This window comes from Megalops cyprinoides, chromosome 1, assembly GCF_013368585.1.
Source record: "Megalops cyprinoides isolate fMegCyp1 chromosome 1, fMegCyp1.pri, whole genome shotgun sequence".
Lineage (NCBI taxonomy): Eukaryota > Metazoa > Chordata > Actinopteri > Elopiformes > Megalopidae > Megalops > Megalops cyprinoides.
In genome coordinates, this window is record NC_050583.1 from 65522456 (window position 1) to 65550318 (window position 27863).

The 27863-nt window shown below is 50.5% G+C and overlaps 1 protein-coding gene across 1 annotated transcript in view; it reads right to left on the minus strand.

The window, feature by feature from the left end:
* Window positions 1-915: 915 nt before the first annotated feature.
* Window positions 916-27863, minus strand: part of LOC118791176 (lysosomal-trafficking regulator-like) — an 81726-nt gene continuing 54778 nt past the window's right edge. Inside the window, 36 exon segments of the mRNA XM_036548462.1 lie at window positions 916-1115; window positions 1408-1479; window positions 2722-2878; window positions 3869-3966; window positions 6411-6550; window positions 7105-7203; window positions 8157-8293; window positions 8945-9134; window positions 9622-9852; window positions 10273-10490; window positions 10997-11137; window positions 11598-11754; window positions 12166-12232; window positions 12717-12961; window positions 13112-13264; window positions 13592-13647; window positions 13762-13823; window positions 14200-14296; window positions 14485-14630; window positions 14737-14925; window positions 15013-15089; window positions 15319-15495; window positions 16108-16317; window positions 16578-16759; window positions 17187-17378; window positions 18010-18171; window positions 18490-18642; window positions 19750-19916; window positions 20698-20928; window positions 21311-21480; window positions 21935-22115; window positions 24640-25160; window positions 25696-25850; window positions 26312-26510; window positions 26962-27099; window positions 27366-27515. Of these exon segments, the coding sequence (XP_036404355.1) occupies window positions 977-1115; window positions 1408-1479; window positions 2722-2878; window positions 3869-3966; window positions 6411-6550; window positions 7105-7203; window positions 8157-8293; window positions 8945-9134; window positions 9622-9852; window positions 10273-10490; window positions 10997-11137; window positions 11598-11754; window positions 12166-12232; window positions 12717-12961; window positions 13112-13264; window positions 13592-13647; window positions 13762-13823; window positions 14200-14296; window positions 14485-14630; window positions 14737-14925; window positions 15013-15089; window positions 15319-15495; window positions 16108-16317; window positions 16578-16759; window positions 17187-17378; window positions 18010-18171; window positions 18490-18642; window positions 19750-19916; window positions 20698-20928; window positions 21311-21480; window positions 21935-22115; window positions 24640-25160; window positions 25696-25850; window positions 26312-26510; window positions 26962-27099; window positions 27366-27515 (5859 nt within the window). The 3' untranslated portion in view covers window positions 916-976.

Below are 27863 nucleotides of genomic sequence, written 5' to 3' on the forward strand. Positions count from 1 at the left end.
AATAACCTTACGCCTGCTATTGCAGCGGCGCAAAGTGGCAAAACAAAGAGGAGAGGAAAGAGAATGGCAGGTGACACAGACAAGCTGCCGCGCGGCACACGTCCTGTGTGTTCACACTGCCCTGCGGCCGGCCAGCCCCGCATGCTCCGTCTGCAGAGGTGTGCGCACCTCGCCCCAATACAGCAGGCAGTGCGGGGGTCCAGTGTAAGTGAAGGGGGGGAGCAAGCGAGCCAGCGGGCTGCTGGGTTCAGACGACGCCGCCCTCAGCCTTACAGTTCAGCGGGGGCCGTCCATTGGTGCGAGCACACGTGGGACCCTCTTCGTTGCTTAGAGAGTGACGCCAGGGATCTGTGACACTGGGGCAAATGAGCAGCCCGGGGCTCCACTGCAGAGCTCCGGGCTCTCCCAAGTGCACAGACCGAAGCAGGCCAGCCCAGCACCTGCACGTCCAGGGGTCGGAGTTCAGCGGGAGGGATATCGCGGACCCGCCAAAGGGCACACTTCTCATGCAGGAGCGATGCAGATTGCAAGGCGGGGCCTGGCTTAGGGGCCACTTCATAGCAGCTTAAAGGAAAATAGCCGTAGTGCCACCAACACAGAAACACAGAGTCCCGACATCACGTTTTTCAACAGTAAAAGGAAAGCAAAAACAATCAAACATACAAAAAACAAGACAGGACTTGGGATTGGGCAGAGAAAGGCATCTGAGGCTGCAACCGACACCGCCCAACGCTGACCGCCAGCCAGTATCCCACCAGCTGCCACCAATCTCACATATACATAAAAACGCTTTTCATTTGGTAGCTTAACGTGCACGGCAGGCTGTCGGCTGGTCTGCCCGCACTGCCGGGGCTCCGGCGGTTGGACGGACGGCCTTGGCCTTCGGTTCATGCCGGTGCTCGATTGTTCCCCGGGTCGGCGCTCGTGCAGACGGCCGGCCCCGCGGGGAGCCCGCGAGGGCCGGGAGAGAGGGCCGTCACCCAGCGGCGTAGGTGCTGAGGAAAGAGTAGAACATGGGCAACTTCATCCGCTGCTGGTCGCGGCGGCACCAGGCGATGACCGTGCCGTCGCTGTTGGCCGTGTACAGGTGGTGCCCGTCACACGAGTAGGTCAGACTGCGCATAAAAAAACACAGAAAGACAGGCTTTAACTCCTTAACACGTTTCCGTGATTCAACAAATCTGACACTAATCATATTAGTATTTGAAATCACATTTACAGGCTAAACTCCTAAAGATGTACCATCTTGTTTTCAAGGGTGTCCTGAGTGAAGTAAACAAGCCGTATGTATTCACTCTCGCAATTATTATCTACACTAACGTTATCAGCTTACAATGGGATGCAGCAGAAAAGAGTTATCTGCACTGAATGGACGTAAAAGGAGTCCTCCTTGATTAGAAAGAGTACCTGATGATGGGCTTGTTGGATTTGGGGAAGGTGATCTCTCTGACAGGCTTCAGGTCCCATGTGCTCCACAGCCTATGAGAAGGGGGCAAAGGGCTGGTAAATGGCAGGGCAGGGATGGCAGTGTAGCATAGTGATCAGGAACAGGGCTCATAACCACAAGGTTGCTGGTTTGATTCCCAACTGAGGCACTGCTGCTATACGCTTGGGCAAGGTACTTAACTCAGTAAATATCCAGCTGTATAATTGGAAAACATATAAAACCTGTAACCTCTGTGAGTTGTTCTGGATAAGGGCCACTGCTAAATGTCAATAATGTAATGTAAATAGGATGGCCACAGCCACGGACTCCGGTCCATGCGTCACCTGCACACCCACCAGTGTCCGGTGACGCATGTGTTTCCGAAGCACAAAAAGAGGCTTCGTGTTTTAAAATGGCTCCACCTCTTAGTAGTTTCCGCTGAGGCAAATCAGACACAACAATGGAGCCCTCGTTATCCGTCCGGTCCGTGTCTATTTCGGGCCGTGTGAGAGGCGGCTGCTTTTTTTTTTTTTCGCTCTCGTGCTCTCGGACGGCGCCCACCCCACCTGAGGCGCCGTTTTTACACCGAGGGTGTTAATGAGTCACCCTTGCAGCCGGCGGCTCTCGCCCCCCCTTCGGAGGGCCCGTCTCTGCCGGCGCAGCGGGAGACCGGTCGCCGCCGCGTGACGCAGGCCCGCGTCTCCGCTGCGACGAGGTCGCCCGCCAGCGTGACTCAGGGAGCGTTTGAAAAGCTAATTACGAGCTCCTAATTAAATCTGGGGAAACAAAAGGCTCGTCTGATCCGAAGCCGCGCTCCGCCGGCGGCAACGCCGCCGTGTCATCATTTCAAAGCCACCCCAGAGTGCTTACGTAAAATCGCACCTCAAGATAAAACTCCCTTCACCTAAATAACCAAGTGTATTTGCACGCAGTTCCTTTTATTCAACCCACTAATTGAACCCATAGTAAACCACTACAGATTCTCTCGGGTTTCAGCGCAATATATTTGACGAGGGACAAGGCAGAAGTGTACCACCAACATTCACGCCCCTTTTTAGCAGGAGGCATGCCTTTTCTGATGTGAATTTTGAAAAAGGTGAACACTGGACGAATAAGTATGGGTCGCAGCAGACCAGCATATGTTAATCTTGGATATTAAGATACAGCGTATGTTAATCTTACCCTCATGCCAGCGCTGGGTTTTTGCAGTATGAAGAGGAGAGAAGGATTTGTTGTTGGGAGAGAGAGAGAGAGAGAGAGAGAGAGATAATAAAGGTAGAGGCCTGCCTCCTTACCTAACCACACCATTCTCCAGACCCCCGGCGATGACGTTGACCGACACCCCTTCCGGCTGATTGGAGAACGCCACCGAGCAGATGATCTCCCTGCAGTGGACGTGACCAATCAGGTCTCCGTTGACTGTCCACAGCCGCAGGTCACTGCCTCCACCCACTGGTGCCAGGACGAGGTGCATGCGATGAGAGGGACGTGACATGAGAGGCAAAGCCAGCAGACCTATATCTACAGCCAGATCAGATCAGTCTACAGCCAATCGGTGCTTAAGGATGGCGTGAAAAGTACAGTATTCTCTGTACGCCCGCAGAGTCTAACTATTCACTAATTAAGACCTAAACCACAGTTAAGTGCTGACAGAAAAATAACGACTAGTAACATATGACTGGTATATATAGTGGAATTGACTGTCTCTGCCTGACATTAAAAAGCAATTATTTAAAAAGAATCAAACTTTCAACGGAACACCAACATAAAGGACATGCTGATACTGATTTAATATTGTGGTGTGTCTGCTGAGAAAGTGCATAATAATCAAAAAAACTCAAAAATCAAAAAAGTAAAAGCCCAAACTGTAAATTTCAAATTCCTGAAAAACACAGAGCACAGAATTACGGATGCACCCCTCAAATGAAACGGCTCTATTTTTGGAACGCAACCGCTGCCACTATTTGCATAGTCTAACTCCTACTGCCAAGTTTGTACGCTCTCTTTTGTGTCTTTCTGTTCTCGCATTCTGCTATTTGCAGCAGGAACGAGGGCCAGCATTCATTAGTTATGTTACGGGCTTGCTCTTCAAGCTGGCATGTGGGCAGCTGGATGCCTCTGGTTCCACTTTCTCCGCTTCCCCCACCCGCTCCGTGAGTAACTTCCTCCCGTTAATTAACAGACACGCAACATCGCTAACATTGCTCGCTTACGAAAGAAATTCCACAATATCCCTCAGTACACGCCGTTCTCCTACGAGTGAATTCTCTTCACGCCAGTGCCTCCGCTGTTATTAGCGTACTTGACGACAGCTTCACGGAGACAGCAGAAATACTACAGCGCACCAGATCAAAAGGTTCACTGTCAGAAGTTGTTATTTTTCAAAAAGTAGCAGTGCAGCACATCCATGCGCGGCTGGTCCTGGCTTGTGTCTAGTCTCACCAGAGTCGCACACTGTGGCGATGTCCCCCGTCATCTCGCTGGCGGAAACTGAGGTGACAGGATTCTTGTGCCCGGTGAGGCTCTGCACATAACATAACCTGCAGGGAGCAAAGAGAGCAGGCCATGAATGCACTGCAAAAAATCCAAATCTCACCAAGCATATTTGTCTCTTTTCAAGTCAAAATATCTCTTTACACTTAATATAAGACACAGTCACCAAACAAGCAAAATTTCCTTGAGCTACAAGGACCTGTTTTTAGACGGTGCATCTTGAATATCTGTGTATTTCCACTAGTTCCATTGGCAGATTTTTTCACTTATTACTAGCAAAAAACACCTTGTATTAATTATTTTATTTCTTATTTTTGAAGGGCTATTTTTTGCAGTGTGCACACACCTAAATCATTCTGAAGGCAATCAAGCTAAATCCACACAAGGCCTTCAACACTGCCCGGCCAGTCCTTGCATCGGTGCGTCAATATGATATGTGTCAAAATGCAGATGTTTCCGGACGACAGTCACAGGCAGGCCGTTAGGCGTCTAAGAGCTGGTGTAGGAGGAAGTGAAGCAGCACTCTGACGCGCTCCCGGTGCTAATGTAGAGGAAAGCTTCCGTCCTTTTACTGGTCAGTGTTGAGGGAAAATCTGTTCGCTAGCAGAACCAGGTGTGCTATAGCATATCCAACATGAGGACGGTTGTGTAAAGCCAGCAAAAAAAAAAAAAAAATCTACATCAGGGGAAAGTCTGCACCTGAGAATAAATGTTTTCTGTCTTCTCTGCCTCTAGAGAGAAAGACACTTTGGATGGATAAGAATATGAACAGGTTGAGAATAAGGACAAGTTGTCAGCCTTTATGTAGATTTTGGTGTTACTTCTGGCCTCTGGCATCATACTGTACGCACAGTAAATGTGAGGAAAAGAAACTCTCCACACCCTTTCAAAATCTCTTGCTTTCGGTGTCTTAAAGGCTGAAATCAAGACAAGTGAAGCCAGACGTTTCTGCGCTTGATTTACATGTTGTAACCAACAATATCTAAGTTAAAATAAAGTTCTTCCCTCTCCCTCAGTTTTTCAAAAAAGTATTAAGAAAAACTTTGAACGCCTTTGTTGCATAAGTCTGCATACCCTTACATTAATACTTGGTGGAAGCACCTTGTGCTTCAATAACTGCAGTGAGTCTCTTTGGATAAGTCTCTATCAACTTCTCAGTTATCTTATAACTGTCACAGTTATAAGATAACTGTTACAACTTATCAACTATCTCCCATTCTTCTTTGCAGTAGAATTCGAGTTCACTTAAATTGCAAGGCGATTGCTTATGCACAGTTCAGCTCATCCAAAGATGGGTCTACGGTCAGGGATCTGACTGGGCCATTCCAGGACACTGATCTTCCTTTTTTTCAGCCATTCCTCTGTGGACATGGCTGTGTGCTTTGGATCATTGTCATGCTGAAAGGTGAAATTATTCCCCATCTTCAGCTTTTTTTTTTGGCAGAGGGTAGCAGGCGTTTCGCTAAACTCTTTTGGTATTTTGCACTATTCATTTTCCCCTCTATCCTCACCAGAGCTCCTGTCCCTTCTGAAGAGAAACAGCAGCCCCATAGCATGATGTTTCCACCATCATTCTTGACAGCAGGGACTGTTCTTAGGCTGATGGGCTGAGTTGCCTTTGCGCCAAACATACCATTTGGAATTAAGGCCAGATTTTTTTATCTTAACTCTTGTCAGACCACAAGACTTTTTCCACATGGCAACAGGTGATCTAGAATGTCTTTTTGCATAGTTCAGACGAGACTGGATGCTCTTCTTTGAGAGAAGGGGCTTCCGTCTTGCCACCCTACCACACAGCTCAGAATTGTAGAGAGAACATGTGAAATTGTTGCTATGTGCATATGGTGGCCAGTCCTTGCCATGAAGCCCTACAGCTCTTCTAGCATTCTGTTAGCCTCTTGGGAGCCTCCCTGATGAGTTGGTCATCCATCTTGGTGGTGCCATATTGAATACATTTCTTGATTATGATTTTACTGCATTCCATTCTATATTTAAGGCCTTTGATACCTTTTTATAACTGTCTCCTGACCTGTACCTTTCAACAATTTGATCCTGAAGATGTTTTGGTAGCTTCTTTTTGCCCATACTTGTTTTCTTACACTGGCATGCACTAAGAAATACAAAACCTGCTGAATAAAACTTACAGAGCAGCTTTATCCTGAACTAATCACTCCAACATTTCAACTCTTCACACCACTTGGTCACAGGCGAAGTCAGTTAGCTTTGGCTATGATGTGTTCTGTTTTCTTTGATGTTGTGGATTACCATGTCTAAATGAATGTGTGAAAAAAATTATTCAATGTTTTCATTTCAGGCCTAAAGGCAAAAAACAAGAAATTTTATAAGGGTGTGTAAACTTTCCAGACCCACTGTGTGTGTGTGTGTGTGTGTGTGTGCGTGCGTGTGTGTGCGTGTGTGTTACGGGACTGGAGTTCCTGGCACTTAAGTGTGTTGCGTGCTGGGTATTCTGGGGGACAGAGGTGGCATGCACCTGTTGAGGTCCCAAAGGATGCAGGTGCCGTCCTTGCTGACGCTGATGAGAATGCTGTAAGGTTTGCAGACGAACAGGCTTGTCACCTCCGCTGTGTGGCCGTACAGGTGCACCTGCGACTCCACTTCCATCTCAGACGGCTGAAGAGACACGTGGCATCAATCAGCAGGAGGTCAGAGGTCAATACCCTTGGTCAACACATGAGGGCTGACAACCTGGACTACTATCACATTACACTACCTACTGCTCAACAATCCACATCTGAACACTACAAATGAGTAAAACTTGTTCCACTACCTATCAGCAGCATAAACCTGAAAAGAAGCATTGTCTACACACAACATGTGGTAAAAGCTTACTTATATTCAACATTTACGAAAACTCTTTTTTAAGTTTTAAAGACCTTTTAAAGCACATGTAATCGATGACCCCCAATTTTCAGCTAAAAGTGCACCTGAAGTAATCGTCCCACAGCCTGGCCCAGAGAGCCAGTGAATGGCAGTGGGGGCCCTTTCATGTTTGATCAACAGCAGCCCCATCTGCTGTCTCCTGGAAATGTGTTTCTAGGGAAACTATGATCTGACAAATGAAGCCATGACAAAAGACTCAAACTGCTTCTGTGCTCTGATGGTTGAGAGGGGGGGGGAGGGGGGGTGTTGCCCTGGGAAACAACGGCCAAGTGAAATGTACATACTGTACTGCTGGTGAAGCGGTTGCTGTAGGCTGTGATGACTCCACACTTACTGCCAGTGAACAGCTGGCAGCTGTCAGGCACCCAGGCACAACTGGTCACCTGGAGCATAGAGAGAGGGGTGGGGGCGGGGCGAGGTTAACAGAGCATCCCTCTGTCACAGGAAGTGCAGACAAGCGCACACAAGCAGCAGGGCATGGAGCCATCCTCCGCCACAGAAGAGAGGAACGGGCTCTGCTGTGTGCTTATTCGCAGAAAGCAAAGAGATCCCCTGCGTCAGAACAAACCTTAGCTCGGCAGAAGCAGACTTTCGCTCGTTCATTTTGTTTCTGCAGCTGTCGTGCGAAGGACTCACAAGGGCATTTGTCTTCTTTAAATGTACTCAGCAAATACTCGGCAAAATCTCATCTATTTTTTTGGTAATTTTATGCCTTTTTCATAAGAATGGCTGTCCAAACTTTGCAACCCAACAGAGTTTGAGAGTACTATAAAATACAAAGAATTTCCACAAGAAACAGGAAATTAAAAACTAATACATTATCAGTTGATTGGTGTTTAATTCCCTGAAGTTTCACTCGCAAAGGTTTTCTCATCTGTCTCCTCGGCAGTTTCCCTCAATTCCTGACCAGATTTGCAGCTCATTACCACAGCCTCTTTTGAGGTGAACACACTCATTCACACTACCAGTCACTCAAAGGCATAGTCCGTCTGAATCTCGAAATGGCAACCTATGTCATTTCTACTGTCTGGTTGTAATACAGAATGTAGTGTTAGCATGGATACATGTATTTGTATGTATGTTACAAACCATGGACTTTCCTTTTCATAACTTGAAGAGTGCTTGAGATTTCTGTGGTCACTTCCCTCTTGAGCAGCCATTTGCAGTCTCTATTGGGTTCTACAGGGTTAAGTTCAATTTTGTGTCTGTTGACCCTGGTTCTCCTCAGCTGTGACAGGTTAGCAATCAATGTCAGGCCAAATGTGTTTTCGTGGTTACTCCAGGTAAGGCGAACAGGCGGTCTATCTGTATCCCACAATCCTTCAGCAGGACCCACCTGGTGAAGCTGAGAGCACTGGATGAAATTGATGGGAGGTTCACTCTGCTTGCTTTTGAGCCGCAGCATGTTGTCAGCGTAGCCCCAGCTCAAGATGGCCGACCACTGGATGTCTGTGCTGTGCATACTCCTCACCCCTGCAGAGAGAGAGAGAGAGAGCGCAGCAGGGGTCACCCAGGGGGGGAGCAGTGACCACACACACAACGTGACCTGACTGCAGAGGTCTCTGCCAGGTCCTTTGTGGTCGAAACAGAAAATCGATTCGGAACATTAAAGCAGCATGCAGGTATGGATTATTGGAAGATAATGGAATACACACTTGCAAAAACACTTTGAGAAATGGACTGTGCTGTTACATAATACGCTAAGTCAAATACAGTTTAGAAAATCCTTTTGATTTGCATGCATCTAGTTTTAGCTTATGATCTTAAATTTAAAAATTGAAATTGTTTTTGTATATTAAAAATGTCTCGTATAAATGACCATCGGTTAGCACTTCTTAACAGCCTTACTAAAAACATAGACACTGCTTGTCATTTCTTCTGTAATTAACTTCTGTGCTGACTTTTCAGAGTGTACAATGATTATCAATAAAATAACACCATTCACCAGGAGGACAGTATGACAAAGGTTTTTTGACTGTTAGCCTCATTTTTAAAGAATGAAGATCCTGAATGTCAGAGTTCCAATGGATATTATTGTGAAACAGCAGGTGTCGATTTATACAGCAGTGTTAGCAGCACAGGACCTGATGAGTATTTGTGAGGAAGAGAAGCTAGGAGGCTCACCCTGCTCCTTGCTGTAGATCATCATGAGGCAGAAGTTGCGGGAGAGGCCGCAGACGGCGCGGGTGGGCAGGGCCAGCAGGGAGCCGAAACGCTCTCCGTGGGGCTGGCTGAAGCACACCACCGGGTCGGGGGCGCTGGGGGACCCCACATACTCGCCCCACTTCAGACCCTTGATCCAAGGCAGGGGGCTCTGCAACGACAAGCAGGGAATGGGTGCCTTTAACAGCACGGCCACAGTGTCTGTGCAAGATGCTGGTGGACCAGTGCTTAGCGACACCAGCAACATTAACTAATCAGTGATCAGCCCAGAAGCAGCCCTATTCCAGTTTGCTGTTCCCTAAACCTTCCTCCTCATTCCTCATTCCTCCAAAGGGAAGTCTTCTTTGCTGCAGTCAAATGCCAAATTCTTAAATTTGTCCTGTCACAAGTTGCCCATTATTCATTACATTACATTACATTACATTACATTATTGTCATTTAGCAGACGCTCTTATCCAGAGCGACTTAGATCGGCTACAGTTTTTTTTTCGCAGCAGTGCCGCAGTGCGGAATCGAACCAGCAACTTTTCGGTTTTGAGTCCTGCTCCTTAAGCAGTACGCTACACCGCCGCCCCCCCCCCGATATTCCCTCCTTTGCTCGTGAGGGACAGAGGGACGGCGTGTTGGCGTGTACGTACCGGGTACACCACCTCCTTGGCGTGCTCGCGGGTCTCGCGGAAGGCCAGATGCACCAGCAGGCCCATGGCGGCCGGCAGCTCCCCCTCCATGAGCAGCCTCGGGCCGGGCCGGCCGATGTGGGACACGCTGAAGAGCTGGCGGGGCGTCTGCCCGTACGTCTTGATCATGGTCTCCAGGGCGCGGCGCTGCACCGGGTCCTCCACTGCCGACACGTCCACGCCGAAGTACGTCTGTGTGGGAGCGGAGGAAACTGAACGTCAGTACAGGAGCCGTGTCTGCACAAACAGTTCGATCAATATCGGGGTTATATTCTTAGAAGACCTAGAAAAGCAAACGCTAATGCAGTCATATAAGCTCTCACCACGAGAGTGTCTATTTCTTTATTCAGTCATAAAAACACTATGGCCATATGTCTCGCTGACTCAGATGAGACTAAAAATGAATGAACAGTATAGTATAGTACATGAACAGTAAGGACATTTGGTAAACAAAGCCTTCCTAAATGTATACTCCTCTGTGCATTGTTCATATCTCCCTTCTCAGGGGTCTCAGGAGAAATCGTTCATTTACAATAAAAGCTACTAAGCCTTGTCTCAGTCAGTTGGAATGGTCTTTAGAATAGCACCAATGAATCACAGTTGTGTGCTCACCGCCGGGTGGAAGACGTTGATGGCCTGCACGGCAGCTCTGCCCTTCTGCTTAAGGCCGAAGACCAAGTCGATCCACTGGCACAGCGTCTGCGACACCTGGTCGGACTCCAGCGCCTGCCGGTGGATCAGGATGAAGAGGCGGGGGTCGTTGCGGGCCCAGGGCGGCAGGTTGACGTGGTTGACCCGCTCGCTGTTCTGACGCACTCCGAAGTCAAAGCCTAAAGAGGAGGGAAGGGTCACGGCGGCGTTCAGCGGGGCAAGAGACTAGAGACGGTGCCATCACCAGCAGAAAGGGCGCGAGCGCTAATTTGCTTTCTGGCAACTCTCGTTCCTGCACCGAGTTGCAGCAGTTACACATTTTCAATTTTAAAATCTGCATAAGGTGGAGAAGAGCACACATTGCTATGTGGGAAGGAATTTTACTTTTCATTTACAGGACTTTAACTTTGACAGACCAGCTCTGGACAGAAAATTGGCAGAGCCAAAATAATACAGACAGCTGCAGTTTTAACTCAGCCCTTTTTAATGAACTTAATGAACTTGTGCCTACTATTCTTTCACAGCAAAACAGCAAAAGTGATTGTCTGTATCAAAGAACTTCCACACCACAGACTCTGATTTACGAACCCTGGCAGCCATGCGGGGACACTAAATGGTGTAAAAACGTCAGTTTTTCAGCTGTGAGTTAAACTGAGATACATACATGAAGGAAATGGACTCTGACCTTCTCTGTTAACTAGGAACTCTGGCAGGTAGAAGAACTCTGGGATGAGCTCTTTGACGTCCGTCATGGACTCGTAGGAGGAGAGCCGCCACGTGGTGTTCATGGAGTGGAACGTCCGGTCCGGGATATCAAAGCTCTGGTCTGTCCAATCCCGCAGAGGGAGAGAGGGGAATAAGAACACTGCATAATTTACATTCGCATTGAGGCCTATTCTTGGAGGGAAAAAAGGCCTCACGACACAGGGACCGACAACCACTTTCAATGGCGAAACCCACGGCCCGGGCCTCCAATAACAAAAGATCAATCGATCACTTTTATGATCAAAACTCCTTCCTAATTACACTCCTTTGAAGGCACTACTCTTAGCTGCTTAGGAACAGCAGAGGCAGGGAACAGCAGCAGAAATTCAGCAGGCAGTATGTGGTGACCAACCACTCCAAATGGAAATGAATTTCCTAAAACCCTTTAGAAGCAAATACACTGCCATCAGATATCTTAGCACGGCGTGGCTCTCTGTATCAGTCTTGTAAATGCATCTGTGTTTCTAATCTCTGTGTTTTGTGGCTACTCGGGTCTATGTTGGAAGGACGCCCCCTCTCACCTTGGTAGGCCAGGAACATCTTGGTGAAGGGGGGCATCCGGACCAGGAAGTGCAGCACGGTGCCGCTGTTGGAGTAGTGGGAGCCGTAGTGGTAGGGCTGGACGGGGGGCATGGGGTCGTCCTCGCGCACCCCCTTCCGGAACTCCTCCTCCAGGTACTACAAGGCCAACATCCGTCATACGCACGGACTGACACATGCACATAAATGCACCCACCCTCACAAAGTCTCTCCCTCTGTACCAATAATCTCTGATGTAACATATGTGCATCCACAAAACAAATATAACAACAACATGTAACATATGGCTACTTTCAGACGTGGAAATATAAGTGAAAAGGACAAGACACAGAAACAGAGGTACAGTATAAATGGCTTATTGGGGAAACATGATAGAAAGAGCAATGTTACTTTCTCCTTTAATTTTAAATTAAAGTGGTGAAAGGAACAAAGACAGAGTCACAGACCTTTCACATTACCCTAGAGACATGCTGACGACATGCTGGTTGCAGTAGAGGCCAGGCCTCTGTCCTAGAGCGATGAATCAGTGAAAGGGTCGTGAGTAAGTACCTTATAGTTGTCCACATAGCGGTCTTCCTTCTCCTTGGACTGGACCGCTATGGGTTTGCTGAGGTTCCTGTCAGGAAATATCGAAAAACCATAAACCTTCCCCTTGCCTCTTAATCCTCCGATATCCTTGGACAGGCGGATCGATACCGGGGCAGTTTCACAAGCCAGAGTCCGAGCTACAGGAGTACCTGTGCTATTTGTGGCAGTTAAGTCAGTGTGACTGACAAGTCACAGGGACGTATTTGTCGATTGGCTGTTTTTGATGTAATTTGGACTGACACAGGCGCCCTTCAATGGAGGCAGTACTTCACTACTATAAATGACAGTTTCTATGTACTGTAAAGTTAAACTGCACAAATGTTAGTCCAAATGTTTGCATTTCTTGGATTAGACTGACTTTGAGGAAACAAGTGAATATAAGGTTTTCAAACCTACACCTCATACAGTGCAAAAACTATCAACAAGAATGCTTATCCAGTGGTAGCAGGGCCCAAATAAAACGTCCTAGTGGTTACAGGTCAGCTTTGCAAGGTGCAGTTGAGAGTAGGAACCTGTAGATGGAGGCGTCGTTCAGGTCCAGCGTCTCGCTGGTGTAGTCGCTCAGGATGAAGGGGAAGACGGGGTACTGCATGAGGTCGTTGAAGGAGCGCCCGGCGTGCTTGTTGAGGTGGGTGAGGTACTCGAAGTTGGAGATCTGGCCAGAGCCCCACAGGTGCGTCAGCGCCGTGATGTTCCCGTACTCCAGCAGGTTGGGCAGGTCGGAGGTCAGGACGTTGTGGTAGACGTCGTCACGGAACTGCGGCACACAGAGGCACGGGCCTTGTCAATCTGAGGTAAACCTGACTGCTGCGCCTCTGCCTTATGGGCCAAGCCACCACAGACAGGCCTTCGGTATAGGCAGAGGGACAAAGGTCGAGGCTCGTAATGTTATCGGTGTTTGCCTTGCCTTAGTGTTGTCGAAGGCTAGCAGCAGCGTCCTCCCGTTGGTGAGGAAAATCTCCATGGCGTTGTCCCTCAGCTGCCACCAGCGCTTGTGGACCTCCTTGATCTCCTCGTAGGTCCAGGAGAATGAGGCTGGCTCCGTCTCCCCGTGAGGGCTCTGTCAGAGGTCACGCCACGAGCAGGTTAAAGTCAGGAGAAGCAACGACAGCCAAAAGGATGGTGTAGAAGACAGAAAGAGAAAGGGGGAAGAGGGACAGGGATGAAAGGAAAGAGGGATAAAGAGAGTAGGAAAGAGGGACAGAGACAGGCATAGATAGAGGGGGAGAGAGGAACAGAAACAGGTAACGAGGGACAGAGAGAGAATGATAGAGACGGGGGGGAGAAGACTAGAGAGAGGGGTAGAGACAGAGGGGAAGAGAGGAATACACAAAGGAGAAAGAGTGACAGGGAGAGAGGGACAGAAAGAAAGGGCCGCTGTCCTCACCTGACTGTCGTTGGCATCAGATGCATTATCTTCGACGAAATACATCCCTGACTTCCCTGTTGACAGAGAAATCGATCTAATTGTGCACACAATGAACAGCAAGCAGATCAGGGAGTGTGGCTGAGAGGCTTTGAGGTGCATGGTAACACCCGCTGAGATGAAGGCCTTACCCAACAGCAGCTCTCCCGCAGTCTCTCTGGAGGGGGCCACGCTGATACACCTCCGGGTGAACCTGGGAAAGAAAAGACAGCCTCATTTAAGCATCCCTGTTTACACTTACTCATTCACTTCAAAGAAACCCCTGTTCACGCATTTCCCAAACAAATGAATATGTACTGAGGGAGGCTCAAGAGTATAAGAACAAGACTGGAAGCTGGTTTCCTAACCATTCCTTGCCACTACCTCATACTGGTTTACCCTCTTATTTGAGCTTGAATCAATGCACTGATGTCTTAACAGGTATATACTGCAATATTGATGCGGTTGCTCCTAATATTTGCTACACTTGTGCTGTTGGTCCTCCGTGCCGCGGTTCCTGGAGTACCTATCCAAGTCTGTAGTGACTGTACTCAGCGGGATTCGAGCAGCAGACTGGCAGAGAGGCCTACCTGATGGGTTCACTGGTCGCCTTGTCTTTCACAGTGGAGGAGAAGGAGGAATGCGTCTTGTCCTCAAAGAGGAAGGACAGCGGCGGCTTAACCGGCTCTGTGAAAGAAAAAAAGCATAACAAACATATCTTCATTTGAATCAGAGCCAGCCTAGATTTATCCTCCAGCGCTTTAAGAGCATCTGAAATGAATGCTCTACAAGCAGGTACAATGTCCGAGGCTGCATTCTGGGCCTGTGCGCTTGGAACGGGTGGCCTCTAGCCGGTGCCCTCGCTCGCGGCTCACCGTCTGGTTTCCGCCGGTCCCTGAGCAGGTACTTGTTGGGGATGGTGAGGTAGCAGCGCTGTAGGCGCCGGCGCTCCCGGTTGGGCCCCTCGGTGGGGTCCAGCTGCCAGGATGTGGGGTACGAGGTGTGGTCATACCAAACCGCCCTGTGACACAGATACAGACACACAGGGTTTGTTAAGTCTCTGCACGCCGCTGGTCTCTGCCCCCCCCCCCCCCGCTGCCCTGCCCGAGAGGCCACTCCCCGCTCACCGGTCGTGCGTGAGCTGCTGCACCAGCTCCAGCCAGTGGCGGCTGGCGCTCAGGTCCACCTTGTACATGGCGCGGATGTGCTGGATCACCTTCTTCCGCTCCATGCCCTGCCGCAGCGACACGTTCTGAGTCACATCCGCCGCGATCTTCGAGATGTCCTTCGATTTCCCCTCCAGCCGCTGCAGCAGGCTGCCCGGGGGCGAGACGGAGAGGCGGTGAGCCAATCAAACGGGAGGGGGGCGCTCTGGTGCGGCGTGTTAACGGGCCATCTCTTACCTCTTCTGGGTGTTCCCCATTTTCTTTTCCCAGGACGCTTTGTTCGTGCTCTCTTCTGCCTCGTATTTGAGCTGCTCCTGGAGGAAAAACAGGTGATCGTGTCAAACGAGGTTCTGCAGCTGTGAGGGTATGTCAGAGGACCCACGCATACCCTCGCGCTTTCAACGTATCTTTTCTGTAAACACGCTCGCGGAAGAATTTCTTTGGCATGCAGAGAATCAAAATAAGCTTAAATGTGAAGATCAGGTCTCGGCTCTTGTGGCCGGGAGCACCTCCCCCAGCGGGCCACGCCTCTTCTCCGGTTACCTCTTTGGCGGCTTTAGCGAGGTCGGGCCTCGGCGGGGCGTTGAGGGGGGTGCAGCGGTGGCCGCACAGCTTCAGCGAGGTCATGAAGACGCTCCCAGCCATCTGCTCCTCCTTGGTCAGGCTGTCTTTGTGGTAGTGGAGCAGCTCGTGCAGGTACAGGGCCAACTTGGGGCCGTGCTGAAAAAGAGGGACCCCCAAAGAGATACGTGTCCACTTAGCTCAGGGACGAATGCGCGGGCAGGCACGGCAGAATCCCACAGTGCTGAGTGTCCCGGAACCAGCCCGTAGGCTTCATTTCCACGAGGGCTGTCGTGGAAACGTGCGTGGCAAAGATAATGAAGACGGATTTCTGGGGTGCTGCGGAGCTACAGCCAGGCAGCTGTCCGAGTACCACACGCAAACTGAGTGCGCTGAAAACTTTCCATCTCACTCCTACACTGACAAAATATGACCACTTTTAACGAAACGAAAAAATGATAAAGTCCGCAGGCAGTTCACCTACACTACCTGCAATTACACGCAGATACTGCTTTGCAACTTTTGTTTAAACTTTTCTATTCTTGCAAGATTATTTACAGACAAGTTGTAATCTCTGCAAAGATGATTTCCTGAGAACGTATACTGAGTCAAGTCAAGCTATTGGTATAGCTCTGCTATTCATCTCCAATATCCGGTTCTCCCTTCCAAGCAGTGTCGATCTCTGGGTATAGTACGCCCGTAGCCATCGCGGTCGACGCGACGCCGTGACCGCATCACGACCGCACTCTGACCAAACTGTGACCACCTCACCTCCAGGCCTGGGTTGAGGCTCTCCCGCAGGATGTCAGGGTGGCTGGGTTCATAGACGAACTCCAGAAGCTGCCTCCTGTCTTCCAGGGGCCGGGCGGGACTCAAGGAGTGCACCAGCAGGCGTCCGATCTGCGCCCTGAACGTGTCCCGGCACGACCACAAGATCCGCCGCCACTGCTGCCTGGGGGCACCGCCCCTGCTTGACCCGCTCTGGGAGAGGCAAGAACGAAAGTCAGCTGACCTGGCGTGCTGTTGTCATTCACACACACAGGACAAACCGCCATCTTTACAGCGCTGCACACATGAGTCTTAAATTACACATGTTTCTGTTGAAGCTGCAGGAGGCATATCCTCATACAAGGAAAAACAAGTGCAGTACACAGTACACTAAGCCAAAGGCATACAAGTTTACTGAATGTGACAAACTGTGATATCACATAAGCACCAGCCATTCACAGTCATCCCCTCACCAGACCAATCTTGATGCCCTCCATCATGAGCTTGAGGATCTCCTTCTGGAAGCCCTTAATGTTGGCGGGGGCAGGTGGGGTGCCGTTCTCCTCGGTGGCCAGCTCCCTAGGGCTGGTGGGGGCCGACTTGTGCCCAGGGGACTCCGGGATATTCAGGAGGTCGAAAAGATCCTGGCTCACATCTGAAATCAGAGGGCAATAATACCTTAGATAGAAGCAATGCAGTGAAATGGCTCTCTGGGGCGCAGAAATGACCAGCAGTGCGCCATAGTCCTGAAGACCCGGGCTCATAAAGGATGCTGGTCAACTCCCAGGTGGACAGCCGCTGCTGTTCCCTTGGGCAAGGTACTGAATGTGAATCACTTCAGTAAATATCCAGGTCTATAAACGGATAACATGTAAAGTTGTAAGCAATGCAAGTCACTCTGGATAAAAGTACCCGCTAAGCACACCTAATGCAATGACAAACAAGGCCTTTGTGGTCGGTGACAGGACAATTGCGGCTCAGCTGACGGTCAGGAAGCCACGGCGGGTGCCCCGGCCGCCGGGCGCGTGCCCCAGCGGACTGGTTACCTCCAGGGGGACGGCGTGGCTCGGCGGCCTGGTTACCTTGGTAGATGAGCCTGTTGACGGCCAGCACCACCAGCCTCTGCAGCCGCTGCACGAACTCGGTCTCGCTGGCGCGGATGGGGTTCTCCTGGCTCATCCGGCGCTGCATCATCTGCGTCAGCTCGTCGCTCGCCACCGAGCGCATCCGCGACAGCAGGGAGTCCGACTGCGCCAGGGAGAGCCGGCGCCGGCCTGCAGGGGGCGCACACGCGGGTCCAAGAACACGCGCACGCACAAACACACACACAGGACACAGATTATTTGAATGAATTATTATAGTTCTGAAGAGGGAGGGGTAGGTAGCAATAAGCACTCCACAGCATCACAGCACAAATGTTTCCCATACAGAGGAGCCATGTGACATAATTTAATACTGTATACCATGGTCGTGCATCTTATGCACACAAAAAATACTGACATACAGAGCTGTCATACAGTGTAGACCAGCTCAGACAATTTCATGGTGAGATTCCTCTGTATGTGATAAAGATTTAGCTTTCATCAGTAGATGTTAATTATATTCCTGTCTTGTCTTCAGACACTGTAAGAAGGCCAAGTAAGGCTGTTAATGAGAAAAAACGCATTGTCAGACCTCAGTGAGTTCACACCACCGACAAAATCACTGCAGTTGCTACGAAGAGACAGTATCAATCAACCAATCACACACAACAAGCGCTTGAGTTAGCTCCAAAGGGGCACCAGTAACCAGGGGCACCAGTCTACTGGGCAGGTGAGGTCTTTTTTCATGCATTGGCTATAGCAATGAAGAAACATTCCCCTGCAGGAAGATGTTGTCTTCCATTTTCGGGCCTGTGTACTGCACCTGCATCTGTGGGAAAGACAAAGGAGGGGGTCCCTGTGGGGGAGGGGAGGGGCGAGTCCTGGGACAGGAAGCTGAAGGGGGAGGGCAGCGGGATCAGGGCGTATGAGCGGTAATGTTGCCTCGGGATGGCGGGAATGGCGAAGTCGCTCACGGCCAGTGGACCTTGCGGTGGCGGAGGTGGGGTCGGGGTGCGAGGAGGGGGGACACAGAAACAGAGGGGGTGAGCGATGAACGACCGTCTGGAGTCCAGACAAACACGACCAGTCAGAGGGGGGGAAAGGGGTGCCGGTGGGGCAGGGGCGCATCACTGACGTGACAGACAACAATGACAATCGGCTAATGGATCAAACCGGCCTCGGATCACACTGATGACGCTAACCTAAACATGAACAAAGACGGCGAGAAACATAGTGGAAAACTCGCGTTCCACAGCTAAGTATACGGAGCGCCTCAGGGCGATCCTGCCACAGCCACACTCACCAGCGATGCTCTTGCGCTTCTGGTGGATGGCGTAGTGGGGAGGGGCCGGCAGGTGAACGGAGCCGCTTGTTTTCTGCGGATCCTGATTGGCTGTTGTTCGGATGAACTCTATGGCCGCCTGGAGGACCCGGAACTGCAGGGCGACCGCCATTTCTACATGCGTCCAGAAAGGAGGAAGAACAGTGGAGTCAGCACCGACACAGCCATGCTTTTCCTGCGCATGACAGACAGGGAATTACCAAACGTACTGTGGAACTCACTCCCATTTCATTATTATTATTATTATTTCACTGGCAGATGCTCTTATTCAGAGTAACATACAAGTCTAATGTGGCATCACATCACGCAGGATGGCATTAAATACACTTCACACAAGTAACCATAACAAAAACAGGAACAGCATACATCATACTAAAGTCAATGCGGAACAACCTTATGGTCAACAATGATCAACGCCAACATCATTACCTTAAGTAATTATGTTAACATACCAGAAAATGACCCAAAGGAGAAACGTTGACTTGCTTCCAGAGGTGGAAAACCCCGGCTTCAGAAAGTAAAAGTCCTGCCACGTATTTGTTCCACCCATGCACTACACCAGCTGAATTTAATTAGCACAACTCTTCAGCCAGGTAGATGAGCTAATCAGTGAAATCACCTTGTTTAGTGAATGGCTAGAACTAATACACGGTAGGACTTTTACTTTCTGAAGCCGGGGTTTTCCACTTCTGCTTGCTTCATATTAGCACAATTACAACGACAATAACAACGGAATGAAAGAGAAACATCACATAATATCATACTTCAAAGCAAGCGTGCTTGGAAAGTCCAAAACACTGGACAGGCCTGATTCAAGGAACAAAAGGCAGTATTTCTTCAATCTACATTTACATTTATTCATTTGGCAGACGCTTTTATCCAAAGCGACTTACATAGGTTACAGTTCTTTACAATGCTATCCATTTATACAGCTGGATATTTACTGAGGCAACTGTGGGTTAAGTACCTTGCCCAAGGGTACAGCAGCAGTGTCCCAGCGGGGATCAAACCTGCAACCTTTCGGTTACGAGTCCTGCTCCTTAACCACTATGCTACACTGCCGCCCACAATCTAGTGCCCCCTGGTACGTTTGAAAAACTGGCCAGTGATTGGCTGCAGTTTTCGCATGAGCGCCTGACAGTGCGATACGAATGCGGCGGTGGGTGCGTTGGGCCGTCAGACGGCGTGAGGATGATGATGATGTCACGGTGCTGCGCTCACCCTGTGTGCGGCGGACCTTGCTGGTCTGCAGGTAGCCCAGCAGGGTGATGAGGTCCTCGATGATGCGGAAGTACTGGGACCCCGAGGAGCTGCAGGAGTGGATGGTGACGGCCACCAGCAGCTGCTGGATGTCACACAGCAGGAGCTTGTAGTCGTCCAGGGGGATCCTGCGAGAGAGGAGAGAGGAGACGCTCACCGCCCGGCCCACAAACCCGCTTGGCATTCTGCCACAGTCTATCCCAAACAGCGGGGAGGAGAGGACCAAAAAAAAAGGGCCCTTCTCTCTGTAGCAAGCGATCACGTCCACGGCTTAAAATGAAACTGCAAAGTGCAGTTAGTGTTAGTGTAGTGGCACTACATTTATGAATAAGAGCATCACGGCACAATGTAAATGGGTTCGTGTGACTTTTTTTCCGAAAAAATCCTAGACCACTTGAGCGCACGTGAAAGTGAACGCCATCCCAGACCGCGGCGGAAAGTCACTTCATCCAGCCACTACCGTGCGGCACCCACAGTTAAGGTGGAGAGGCAAGTATTATCCTGCCAATTTTAAACTGTCCGCAATTGAAGTGAAGAGGGATAAAACAGCTCTCGGTGCAGTATAACAGGCGTTCTGTCATTGGTTCAAAGTTCAGAGCGGTCTGAGTTTACCCAGCGGGGCAGCGGCATGGCGTAGTGGTGAGGAACAGAGTTTGCAGCCCAAAAATTGCCAGTTTGACTGCTGTTGTACATTTGTGGTAGGTACCTGAATTTGCTCTGAAAATATCCTGCAAATAGGCGTGTAAATGGATAACATGTTAAAAAATTGCAAGCTCTGTAAGTGTCTCTGTAAGTGAATAACAGCATCTGCTAAGCATATGCAATGTTCTTGTGATTACACTGTAATGGAACTGTAATGTAACAGAATATGATTGGATGTGTGATGTGACGCAACGCCGCGGCCCTCACCCGTTCTCCAGGCCGTTGAGCGTGGCCAGCGTGTTGAGGAGCACGTAGAGCAGGCCGTGGTCCAGCAGGATGTCTCCCAGCTTGGGGCAGGCGTGGAGCAGCTGCTGCAGCGCGCACAGGGCGTTGTGCACCAGCGCGTTCTCGCACAGGGAGTTCTCGATGAGACCCAGCACGGGGATGACGCAGCGCTTCCTGAAGGGGCTGATGCTCTCCATGTCTTCCACGTCCAGACTGGAGCGCGCACACACACAGGGGATAAGACAGACACACACACACACACACACACAGAAAGGCAGGAGGGTTTGAGAGTGTCACAGCAATTATTACAAGAAGTTTCTTGTTATAAGAGTCAATTTTTTTAAATTGCCGTGAGCATCTAAAAGTGTGCTGTCACATGTAGAGATCAGGCAGAAACATATATTGGAATCGGGTTTTGAGGCTATACCTGTTTGCTATGCTAGCCACAAAGATGCAGCGATTCTGTTCATGCAATCTCCAAAGCAACTTATGCTTTGTTAAGACCCTGAGTGTTACTGCAAAGTGCTGCCTGCTAAACTCTCTGATGTGACTCGGAGTGGCAGGACCCTGCTGGCCTCCTCCTCTCTACACTTACTCCTCCTCTAGGCCCATGGGCCGGCCGAACAGCATCTCCAGGAAGCACTCCAGCAGGCCCTGGCTGCCCTGGTGCAGGTACAGCTGGTTTGCCAGCAGGGAGAAGCCGTGGTTCTTCAGGAACTTCTCCTTTTGCTCCTTGAAGGCCCGGGTGAAGTAGGCGTCCAGGAGCTGCATGACGGGGAGAGGGCAGATTTATAAGCACCTTCTTGAGTTGAAGCTGTTCAGAAAGGGACCCCAAGGGCAGCTGACTGCAGGTGAAGAGACGTGGAAGGAGAGAGAGAGAGAGAGAGAGAGAGAGAGAGAGAGAGAGGAGAGAGAGAGGGGAGAGAGAGAGAGAGGAGAGAGAGGATAGAGAGAGTGGAGAGAGAGAGAGATAGGGGAGAGAGAGAGAGAGAGAGAGAGAGAGAGAGACAGGGGAGAGAGACGGGGGAGAGAGAGAGAGAGAGAGAGAGGGACACGGGGGGAGAGAGAGACAGAGGAGGAGAGAGAGAGAGAGAGAAAGAGAGAGAGAGAGAGAGAGAGAGACAGAGAGAGAGAGAGAGAGAGATACTGAGAGCAGGAGATAGGAATAGGGATAGGAACAGTGAAAAAGAGGGAGAAGAAGAAAGACATGGAAACTAACCTTCATGACCCCCTGCTGGATGAGCGGAGAGGAGTGGTTGACGAGCACGATGAGCGCCTCGGGCTGGACCAGCTTGTCCATCACCTCCTCCAGCAGGAGGTCGGGCAGGAGGAGCAGCACCCCCCTCATCAGCTCGTACAGGCCACAGCACACCAGCACCAGGCAGTCCTCCGCACTGGACCTGCGGCAGCACATGGACAGGAAGCAGCGCTCAGCAAACACCTTCTGCAAAACTACAGGAGCGCAGACGCCTGCTGTTCAGGAGTCAGAACAGCGCTCGGGTACGCTCCGTCTGACCCGTCCGGCAGCAACACGTGTAAAGGCGCGAAACCTTGACAGCCGACATTTATAATGAATAAATTCCAGGGTAATGACGTTGTCATTGCCAGTACACTGCTAAAAATCCAAATCTCACCAATTTGTCTCTTTTCAAGTCAAAATATCTCTTTACACTTAATATAAGACACAGTCACCAAACAAGCAAAATTTCCTTAAGCTACAAGGACTTGTTTTTAGACGGTGCATCTTGAATATCTTTTTTGGTGAAACTGTCTTGAAAACATCTTACTTTGAGTGGTATATCAAATTAAGCAAGCCTTTTTGACAAGTCAGAAGGTTTTTAAACTGCATGACACAAAAACACTTCCTAATACCAGTTAAAAATGGATCAAAATTCGTTATTTTCCACCTAATTTTAAGATCCCTTATCTTAAAAATGCTTAACTATAACACCTTATTTCAAGAAATCTTAACAAGTGTATTTCCACTAGTTCCATTGGCAGATTTTTTCACTTATTACTAGCAAAAAACACCTTGTATTAATTATTTTATTTCTTATTTTTGAAGGGCTATTTTTTGCAGTGTACGCTTCAACTGAATTTTAACTGCAGATGGCGAGTCACAGCAAATACAGCTACCATTTTTCCTTAAAAATCTGTGCGCTTCTTCTTGAAGGCAGAAGAATGCACAAAATGGCATGCTGCATAAGAATCAATGCTAAGCCCATGTTAGTTAAAGCTGTGGCAATGTTTACTGTGTTTGCGCACGAATAGAGACATATCAAAATAGTTTGAATCAATGCATGAACGACTAGGTTTGGGTTTGCCTCTTAGTGGCAGCATAGCAACAGTGAGAAAGCGTGACAGCATCGCCATGCCGACAGCACATAAGATGAGGCCAAGGTGCGTTTCACCTGGGGCCAATGAGAAACGGCCGACATCACTCCCACCAATGGGCCTTCTCAGCTTTCTCACAGCACACGCTGGAGTTGAGGGAATCTCCGTGCTGGGAGACGGGGTCCCCACATTTTGTCCAATCGAGATGTGTCACGTGAAGGGGGGCCTAACACCTCAGCCAGCGCCCCGATAAGCATCTTGTTCCTCTTTATTGCGCACGTTGACGGTGGATTAAACAGGCCCTCGGCGGAGCCGTTGACCTTCCACAGCGCAGCGGGGGGGGGCTTCCCTGGCCCCGGGGGGGGCCCGCTCTGCTCCGCCGCTGGGGAGGGGCGCGAGCGAAAGGGAGAAAATAATCCCTCTTTTCAGGCCACCCTGCATGAGTGCTCTTTTCCATTCCCCCCGTCACAAATGAGTCACGTCGAGGACACAAATGCGTTTGTGCGCTGCTCGGCTGGCTGGAGAGCGCCTCGCGCTGACATTTTGAGATCGCCCTTCTCCGTCTCTCTCTCTCCCTTTCCCCTCACGCTCTCTTTTCCCTCCCGCTCCTCTGTTTCAACACAGCTCGCTCGTAAACGCCCCGCGTGGCGAGCTGATACGCGGCCTTTGTTTCTGTTTTTAACGGAAGGCTGCTTCCAGGTAGTGTGGTGTGGGGCGACCTGACACTGGGGCTTTATCAGTGTTTGCTCTCGAGGAGCAGAGCGTCCGCCCTGCTTGCTATAACTGTTCGCGGCGAACTGCGCCAGACTAAGTCAATATGGAGAGGATTTACAAGCAAATAAAAGCCCTTCAACTAGGGACCAAAGTGCACACAAATACACATGAATGAGGGCCAAAACATGTGCAGAGGTGTCTCTCAGGGAAGTGTCTTCCAAAGATGGAGCAGTGTAGCGCGTGTCTGCTTGAATGCACTCAAAATCATACCCATGCAGTTTGCGAGGGGTCGACCGTGGCAGGTGTACGGCAACAACGTTTAACCGCTGTCTGATTTGACGCTATCTGCATTGGAATAATGACAAAATGGCTTTTATGCAAAACAGGGTGAAAAATCTCACGCGTGCCGCCTCCCCAATTAGTGCTTTAACTCATCAAAGAGCCATCAGCGAGATCCTCCGGGGATGCGGCTTAAATGGGGCGACAACTACTCCGCACAGAGAAAGGCACAGAGACCGAGTTACTGGAATAACATGTACATGCATTAGGCTACTAATCTGCAGGAAAAGGAAGGGACACGGCGTACAGGCCCCTCGGAAGCACCTTCTCGGCGGCAGCGACAGCAGCCGCTGTGGCGGGAGTGAGGAGCTCTGGCATGTAGAGCACAGGGTGGAGGCTGGGAGAGCACAAAGCAGCATGGGTGGTGAGGGAGCGAGGCAAATCACACGTGTCCAACACAGGGCGTGGCACCTCTGTTGTAGTGCAAAACCCAGGCGTGGGTTGGGTCTGGTATAAAGGGCTCTGGTATAAATCCAGCTGTAAGCCCTTGTGTGAGGTGTGGAAGTTTTGCGGGATAAGGGGTTTGAGGAAGCACACCTGTCGGTGGAGTCGGCCTTGCTCCGCGCCCTCTCGTACCCGGGCGAGTAGGTGAGGCTCTCCCAGTCCTCGGGCAGGGCGCTGCGGTCGGCCAGGCTGGGCCAGCGGCCGATGGCCAGGGAGCCGTTCTGCGCGGGGAAGGCGAGGCCCAGGCTGGCCAGGTTACTGTGACTCCTCTGAAAGGACTGGATGCCCTTCAGGCTGTCGGGCCGGCGCAGGGCCTCGTCGGCGTCGGCGCGCTCGTCGTCCTCGGGCTCCTCCTCCACGCTGATGGCGGGCGTGCTCGGGGGCGAGTCGCACAGCGTCTTGGCCGACTCGCAGCTGCTCAGGAGCTGGTCCTCACAGCCGGGCCTCAGCGTTTCCGCGGCGCCCGGGGCCTGCAGCCGCGGCCCCGCCGGCTCCGCCTCCCTCTCCGCACCCTCGCCGGAGCCCCCGCGAGTCAGGCGGGAGGGCGGCGGGGGGGAACAGCAGGGCGACGGGGTCAAACTCGGGGGCCGCAGGGACACACCTCCTGCGTCCGGCTCCGGAGTGTGATTCAAGGCTGACTCTGCTCAACAGAGAGGGAAATATATAAGCATGTGGTGGTATCACTTACTGAACTTGAACTACTTAAGTCCTTAATAGCTCTTTTCCAAAAACAGAAACCATAGGCCCTCTCACCCAGATACTTCAAAACAGTCTCTTTTATGTACATGGTGGAACAATTCATTGCAATAAATTTTCTGGGCTTTTTGAACACACAAGACTATGTTTGAAGAACTTCCACAGGAATGCAATTGTTCTGCAATCTAAAGGGATCTCAAATCAGGCCAGTATTAACCACCACTATAACCAGTGGCTGTTATCTCATTTAATTCTGTAAAATAACAACATAAACGACCTTTACAGTGTTAGAATTACTATGATCCCACTTCAGAGAAGGCTGACATTTGTAGCATTACAAATCATCTGTATGGACCAGTGTTTTCACAGGTGTGCGTTAACAACGCACGTGCTGTCAGTGCTAATGTGACTTGGAGGCAGGTGTCTAGCGACATTGAGCCCTGTGACCCGGGCCTGGGGGGTCTGCAGCGGGGGGGTACCTTCGGTGTGCCCCTCCACGAAGCCTGTTGGCGAGAGCGAGACCACGGAGCTGCACGCGGACCTCCCCCCGCTGCTGGAGTGCCTCAGGAACATGAGGGACTGCACCTTCTCCTGGTACAGCTTTCCATCTGCAGCAGGCACGCGCGCACACACACACACACACACACACACACACACACAGGAAAACCACGATCAGTCCTCAGGCTTTTCACACACGGTCAACTCCTTTCAGCTGCGCTAACGAACACGTACGGTTCGCAGAAAGTTTCACTTCGCGGCTGCTGCTGCCGCGTGGCCACAAAGTTCTGTGATACTGAGGAAAAACGTCCTTGGGAGCTATAGGAAACCCAAAGACACAGAAGCCTTAAGCATGGTAAATTTCAGCATCTCATTCGCTGCTTTCCCACCCACTGAGATGGAAACACCATGTGTATGTGGACTTGCGTAGAACAGCCCAACGTGAGATCGTCATCGCCATTATATTATATCGCCGCTGCTCGTTGAACAGAGCGGCTCTCGCAGGGCTCTCTACTGCCATGGAAACGGTTCTCAACATCTGCGCGCAGACGCGTTAAGACTGTAGCCTCACCGATGTGCAGGGAGAAGTAGAAGCTGCTGGGCGTGTGGCACACATAGGTGTTGGTGGGCGGGTGCACGGCCAGCAGGAAGCTGTAGACGAGCCGGAGGAGGTCCAGGTCCGGAGGGGAGCCCAGGACCTCCTGGATGATCTTGACGAAGGAGAGGCAGACCTCCTGCGGGATGGAAAACAGGTGCTCGTCCCGCTGCTCCTGGAGGGATGTGGGAACAGGACACATGAGCATATGAGGGGAACATCAGTAAGTGAACCAACACCATTGGGTTTACAGTAACAAATAAAATAAAAAGCCACTTTCATGTTGTTTCTTACATTACTGAGAATATTGACACCATCACAAGCATTCCGTTACACATGTAATTCATGATGCTTTGTAGTAGTATCCCTTCAGGTTTCAGATAAATTATTGTTATATTATTATCATCATAATGATCTAGGCTGTTCTAATGGAGTATGAGGTTCAGATCAGAATCTGATGGCACCAATTAAATGTTTTTATTTATTTATTTTATCAAACTCACATGCCATCTGTGGATCTTTTCACATGTTAATGTACATTAAGGTGAGTGCATGTCCAATGCCACAAGCTCAGGTAAGTTCTCCTTTGGCTCGTGGTGTGAGAGGGCGGGGCCTGTTCCTCCTACCTGCAGCACTTGGCAGGTGAGCAGGAAGCGGTGGACCACCTGGGCCTTGAGCAGCTGCTGGATGTTGAACATCTGATGGGGGTGATGCACCCGGATCAGAACCTCCAGAGCCGCCAGCAGGGTCTCCCAAACTCCACTCTGAGGAACATCGCAAAAATAGTCACATGACCTCTTCACCACCAACAGTCACATGACCTCGTCACCATCACCGTGGCAGTCCTCTCGCTCCTCGGTCTGATGCGAATGAGATCAAAGCCCGGGTTGCCTGTGGGCTACTTCACCTCGAGTGAAAAGAGCTGCTCTGAAGACTGGTTTGACCGATTGAAAGTATGGGTTGCAACCTGACTGAACGTTTTTTTTTTATCTTCTCTTAAGAGGAGCCGCACAGAGAGAGGTGCACCTACCTGAGCCTTGGCCCAGACCTTCCAGTCCAGCAGAATCTCTGACATCAGCCTCAGGTCCTGCACCACGGCGGAGGACTCAGCGTCCAGGTGGAACTGGCCGTCCTCGCCCAGGGTGAGGATCTGCCCGCTGCAGCAGCCATCCAGCAGGGTCTAGGCAGAGGAAACAAGGTCACGGGGACCGGGGGGGGGGCGGCAGGGGTCAACATTAAAAATCGCTACACAGAAGCCATCGCAGTGAATATTGCTCGCCGATATGGGCTAAGGTGAAAAAAAGGAAAAGCAGTGGGAAAAACCCCCCATCAACCTGCCTGTCGTGCATGACTTATCACACTGCAGATTCTCAGGCTCCCTCTACATGAAATATCATGTTTGTATTGATTAACTGTCCCGTCTGTTTAACTGCTGAGGCGGAAACAAATCAAGGCTGCCTTGCTGGCGTGGGCCAAACAATCTCAATCGCTAAACATCTTACACAGAGATCCAGCGCAGATTCCCATA